The sequence below is a fragment of the Talpa occidentalis genome, unplaced genomic scaffold, assembly GCF_014898055.3.
Source record: "Talpa occidentalis isolate TD23 unplaced genomic scaffold, MPIMG_talOcc4v2.1 talOcc4.7, whole genome shotgun sequence".
Taxonomy (NCBI): domain Eukaryota; kingdom Metazoa; phylum Chordata; class Mammalia; order Eulipotyphla; family Talpidae; genus Talpa; species Talpa occidentalis.
Window position 1 is genome coordinate 120,972,247 of NW_023605083.1, and position 6,188 is coordinate 120,978,434.

At 56.5% G+C, this 6,188-nt stretch overlaps 1 protein-coding gene across 1 annotated transcript; it reads left to right on the plus strand.

Annotated features, from left to right (window-relative positions):
- Positions 1–253: 253 nt before the first annotated feature.
- On the plus strand, positions 254–5,521 carry RND2 (Rho family GTPase 2). Its single transcript, XM_037491577.2, has 5 exons — positions 254–441; positions 904–991; positions 1,752–1,861; positions 2,572–2,706; positions 2,885–5,521. Exons 1-5 carry the CDS (start codon positions 340–342, stop codon positions 3,137–3,139), a joined length of 690 nt encoding a protein of 229 aa, XP_037347474.1. The 5' UTR covers positions 254–339; the 3' UTR covers positions 3,140–5,521.
- Positions 5,522–6,188: the final 667 nt, after the last annotated feature.

Genomic DNA, 6,188 nt, shown 5'->3' on the forward strand with positions numbered 1-6,188 from the left:
TCTCCAAGAAAGTCAAATTCACCGAAGAGCCCCCAAGCCGAGGGGCCCCCTACATCACTCCTGCGCCCTAAAATCCGGTCCCCTCTCCTCGGTCCCCGGCCCCGCCCCTGGCCCCCGCCCCTGGCCCCGCCCCTCCCAGCCCCGGGCCCCGCCCCTCGATGCGCGGCGGGAGGCGGGGCCGGGGGCGCGGCCGCCGGCGGGGGGCGGGGCGGGGGCAGGCCCCGGGCGGGGCTCGGCGCGGGCCCGCGAGATGCCGGTGGCGGCCGCCCGAGCGGCTGCAGCTGCGGCAGCGGGGCCCGGGAGGGGGGCTGCGCCGGGGGCCGGCGCGTAGCCGGCACTATGGAGGGGCAGAGCGGCCGCTGCAAGATCGTGGTGGTAGGCGACGCGGAGTGCGGCAAGACGGCGCTGCTGCAGGTGTTCGCCAAGGACGCCTACCCCGGGGTGAGCGCCCCGCGTCCCAGAGGCGGCGCTGAGGCCGCGGGGGTGGGCGGCCGGGGCCCGGGGGACGGACGGGTCCGAGCGCTGGGGTAGCCAGGGACAAGAGTGAGGGGCTGCAGGCGTTGGGGCTCTGGAGGGACTGCAGAAGATTGGGGCGGGAGGAATTGGGGAGCAGGGTGAGATGAATGGGCTTTGGGAGAATCCGAGGATCCCGGAGGGGGCGCTAGGGGAATGGAAGGAGTCCTGATCTTCGGAGACGGGGAGGACGAGGGGCTGAGGGGACCTGGAAAGGGTCTGGGAGCCGGGCAGAGATTCTGCGGAGGCAGCAGCTCCCGGCTGCCCGCTTTGCCCAACACCAGACCAACTTGTGTCCAGGGGCTGGGCTGGACGGGGTGCGGGGGTGAGGAGGGCATTTGTCTGGGGTGAAGGCTGGAGGAGCTCATCTTGACCCATCCGTGTCTGCAGAGTTATGTCCCCACCGTGTTTGAGAACTACACCGCGAGCTTTGAGATCGACAAGCGCCGCATTGAGCTCAACATGTGGGACACTTCAGGTAGCCAAGTCCCTGGGGTCACCCTGACTTACAAGACCTGGACCCTTACTCTGCCTTTGGCTAGACTCTGAGGATCTAGGTTAGCTCAGCCTATCCAATTCTAGGAGGAAGGAAAATCAAATTTCTGCTGTAAGTCAGGGAAACTGAGAGAGAGCTTGCCGAGACACAGAAACGACCTCCTGGAGGAGAAAGCCCAGTGTCCATCCCCTCAGCTGGATTCTGCCTACCTGGGAAAGTTGAGAAGGAATGGCTTTTACGTTGAAACATGTTCCTTAGGAGATGGGACTAGATTTTGGAGAGACATTTAGAAGCTCTTGGAGGGGGAGGAACTGCTTCTCTAGATTTAACTAGAAATCTCAGATCAGTCCCAAGAGGGTGGGAGAGCTTTGCTGTTCCTCTCCATCCCCACCCCCCCAAAAAAAAATGGAGGAGGGTTTTTATTTTTACTTGGCTTCCCTGGAGGACTTTGGAAGATGTCTGTCAAAGCCCAGATAGCACATGAAAAATTTTGTGAGAATGTGTGTCTTCTCAAAGACACAGAAACGATTAAGAAATACTTTTTAGAGTAATCCCTAGGGAAGCAGAGAACTGTTTCCTGCCTTCTGCTCCCTTCCATGGACTCCCTGATGGGTATTAATAACTACTCTTTTCCATTATCTGTTCCTGGCATCCCTTGACCAGGATTGCTAAGTCTCCCATTCCCTTCCAGGCCTCCCACCCACTCAGGACCCTCGTGTGTTCCCTCTCTGTTTTCTTTCAGGTTCCTCTTACTATGATAATGTCCGGCCCCTGGCCTATCCTGATTCAGACGCTGTGCTCATCTGCTTCGACATTAGCCGACCAGAAACTCTGGACAGTGTCCTCAAGAAGGTTGGGACCCTGGGGAAACAGAGCAGCTAGACTGAAGGGGACCAGAAACTGTGGACCTGACACAGAGTAGGCAGGAGGAGGAAGTGGGGCATGGCCATTAGCCATGTGTGAAGCTTTTATCTTCCCCTGTTCTCCTACCCTCTGTATCCTGGAAATTAGCTCTCACTGCTGGATAGGCATCTGGGTAGTTGAAGGGTGATCTGGGGGAAGTAAGTACTCAAGGGATTCCTTATTCACTCTGTCCACCTTGGATGCGGGAGCCCCATACAGGGGACAGGGATACTGCTCCAGGATCCTGGAAATCCCTGGGGTCTCCAATCCGGAACTCTCTTGCCATGAGAAAAGCCCTGGTGAAAGGACCTAAGTCAGCTAAGGCAGTCATGGTTCCATGGTGGGGGAGGGGAGGTCAGAATTGATCTTCCCAGAAACAAATCTGGGAAAGGTGGTGGGCATGGGAAGGTTAGAGGCTGGCAGACCCTGCATGAAGCAGGGCCCCCAAGCCTACAGCCCCACCCCTGTCCTCTCCTCCCTCTCCTTTTCTAGCACCTCATCTTGCTTTCAACCCAAGCCCACTATTCCCATCTCTTCTCATGGGAGAGTCCAGAGGGGTGCAGGTTTCTGCATGTGGTGAGAAGGGGCATACTCCAGTGTGAAACAGGGGTTCACACAGAGCCTCCTACTCTTCCATAACGATTTCTTCTCCCAACTAGTGGCAAGGTGAGACTCAGGAGTTTTGCCCCAATGCCAAGGTTGTGCTGGTTGGCTGTAAACTGGACATGCGGACGGACCTGGCCACACTGAGGGAACTGTCCAAGCAGAGGCTTATCCCTGTTACACATGAGCAGGTGGGCACCCTTGACCTCTGACCTAGTCTCAGCTGAGAACTGCCCCTTTTAATCTCTGATTTGAAAACACTCACTTGGCTCTTCCCTTGCCCTGGCCTCTGACCCTGACCCCTTGCCTCCCTATCCTTGCTGTGCTGCAGGCTAAGCCCATAACTTCCTCTGTCCACTTCCCTTCTAGGGCACTGTGCTGGCCAAGCAGGTGGGGGCCGTGTCCTATGTGGAGTGCTCCTCCCGGTCCTCTGAGCGCAGCGTCAGGGACGTCTTCCATGTGGCCACAGTGGCTTCCCTTGGCCGTGGCCATAGGCAGCTTCGCCGTACCGACTCACGCCGGGGACTCCAGAGATCCGCCCAGCTGGCAGGACGGCCAGACCGGGGGACCGTGGCCGAAGGCGAGATACACAAGGATCGTGCCAAGAGCTGCAACCTCATGTGAGGGCCCAGGGTGGGGCAGTGTGAGGAGGGGCGGTGGAGGGCACACGTGTTCCCCTGCCTGTACTGGGGCTTCTGACCTCCTGATTCTGGCTGGGACTTCAGGGTGGGCCTAGTGAGCGATCCTGAGCAGGGAGCTGCAGGCAGAGGGTGCCAGCATTCCTCACATCTTCATCCCCCTCCTCTCTACAGGAAGTTGAGAGAGCTAGCAGGGCTGGCATCTGGGCCAGGAGCTGGGATGGGCAGAGGGGGTTGGGGAAACTGGCATCAAGCAGTGACCTTGACTGTCTCAGAATGTGAAAGGTGCCTTCCTTCCCCTGGTGACACAGCCCGGTCCTGGCTTCCTTCCCTAAGGAAAGTGTCCGTGCTCTGACCTTCCCTTTTTTCTCTCCTCTCACTTCTCCAGCTGTTCTCACTCATCCTAACCTCCAGGCAACATGCACTAAATTACAAGCAAATTGAGAAGCCCCTCCCTGTCTATACCCACCAACTCTAGCTCCTCCCCTCCCCTCCCCAACAGTCCCCAATAAAGCCCTTGTCCTCGGAAAACGGCTCTGGCTTTAGTTTGTTGCTTCTTAAAAAAAAAAAAAAAAAACCCACAATCTACCAATCTCTAGCAGCAGGAGGGAAAGTTAGTCTTCAAGAAGAACTTTCCTATCTGTGTCCACAGAGATAGGGAGAGAGGAAGGACCTGTGGGCCAGGTCAGCAATGTCTTTTTAGGAGCCATAGGTTGGGGGCTGAGACATCTTGGGAATATTCATCTCAGTTCAGGGGCCAGACAACCCTAAGGCCATCGCTGTGCTATTCATTATGCCACTCAGCTGCCCCCTACACACTCACCCCATGTAGGATGGGGTCTATGGAAGTGGTCCAGGCCTCTCATTCACCACCCCTACCTCATCTCTCCCCACTTGGAATCTGAAGGTGCCCTGGGATTTGTGGGGGTGGGGAGGGCATCAGGAACCTTCACTCCCAGAAGTCAACCCTGTGCCCAGGGAAGATTCCCAAGAGGACAGTAGTTTGATTGTGGGGGTCTCCTCAGAGCAGGGGCTCTTGCCCTTTCCATCCCACATGGAATTTTGGAGGGAGCATCAGCTGTGAGTTTAGGGTCATCCTCCACCCCACCCCCTAGAGAAGGAAAGCTGGTGGAGGGGCTGGTGGGAGCACTTGTTTTCAGGAAAGACAGAGCTGGTCTGTTTTCTTGGGAGTCTGGTTTCACATTGTCCTGTATTCCCTCTCTGGCTCTGGTCCCACTGGCCTCTTTTCGGTGACATTCTCCCCCAGGAACCATCTCTGGCCCTCCCCTACCCCGGTCCCAGTCATCATTTCCAGACACTGTGGGAGAGAACACAGACTTTCCCCTCCCATCTGCTGGGACCCCCCAGGAACCCCCATTTCACAGCCTGTCCCTCATTCATTCAGCAGATACATACTGAACACCCACTGTGTGCCAGGCACGGGCTGGGGATTCTGAAAGGACCAGTCTGTGCTCTGGAGGACAGCCCAGTGGGGGAAAGAGGTAACCCAGGTGTGAAGGTGCCTGGCTGGGGAGCGACTTGTGTTCTTGGGAACCAGTCCTCTGGGCCCGGTCCTGAGGGTGAGGAGTTTGCCAGGCAGTGAAGATGTAGGAAGCCCTCTGGGCAGAGGGGATGGCATGTGCACACATGTGGAGATGAGAAGGAGCAGGCAGTGTGGCCTGCCTTAGTGGGGAGGGCACAAGACAAGCTGGGAAGTTACATTGAGGCCACTGAGGGGCCCACAGAGGTACCAGGATTTCATTCTGAGGATGAGAGGAACCACCAGGATTTCAAGCAGAGAATGAAGTGACCAGATTTGGTTTTCAGGTAGATGGCTATCTGGATGAGGTGACACAGGCTGGAGCTCCTAGAGGTGTCATTTCAAATAGCTTGTCCTTTCACTATGTCTAGAGCCCGGTCTCAGGACAGGAAATCCCACCCACTCCTGGCTCATCAGATACCCCTTTCCGTTCCTCTCCTGCAGGTCCCTGTCCTGGCCCATCTCAGTCTCCAGAATTCTAGGACAGGGCCTCCCCTGGTGGCGCAGCAGTTGAGCGCTGGGTTGCGAGGCTGCCTGCAGCCTCTGCAGCGTCGGTTCGATGCCCGGCCACCGGCAAGGTCCCACCAAAAAAAAAAAAGAATTCTAGGTAGGACAGCTTCAAACCCACTGGGCATCCCATACTCACAGAGACCTGGTTAGGGACTGCCTCTGGGACTCACCCCCCTCAAAGGCCCTGAGTCTTGGATTAAGGGTGCTAGAAAGGGCCAGGGCTCCCAGACAGCTAGGTGGCTCAGTGGATTGTCAAAGGGCTGACCCTTCATACCTTTCACTTGGGATTTGGGGCCAAGTGGCTTCTCTTTTCCACATTGGATTTTGGCTAAAAGCAGGCTCAGGCCTGTAGCCTCCAAAGTGCAGTTTTTTATGCCCCCTCTCCTCTTCCCACCTCCCGCTCCTCTGCTCAGCGCTCAGGGAATGCAAATGCATTTCAATATCCGCCTAAAGCAAACATAATTAGGAAGATAAATCAGTTGGAGGAGCCCCCAAAGTTTAATACATTTCCAATACCACTGGGATCAAATTTCAGTCCCCCCTGAAGTCTGGGTTGCCAAGCATTTTATTTCTGGAGAGGGGGTGGGTGGGGGGAAGGATGGAGCTGCTCCTTGATCCTCAAAGGTCCCTGCAGGCTGGAGGGAGGGGACCTTAAAACCCCAACCCCTTGCAGATGCTGGAGTCAGACCCAGCATCCTCCTCCACAGCTGTTTCCCCCACAAATTAGACACCCTTTGGGAAACAATGTAGCCTCGTTAATCATTTAATGAAATAAACAACTAATCACAAGTGATGGTGCCAGTGCTTCTTAACCTCCACAATCAGCCTGCCCAGGAGGGAGGAGAGGGAAGAGTGGGCACCTGTGTGCGTGTGGGCATATGTGTGTGGAGGGGGGGTTCACTTCAGTCTAACCCCTGAAACTTTACTGATACTGGGTCATCCATCCCCTTGGGACTCAGGCCTTCCCAGGAGGGACAGTCATGAA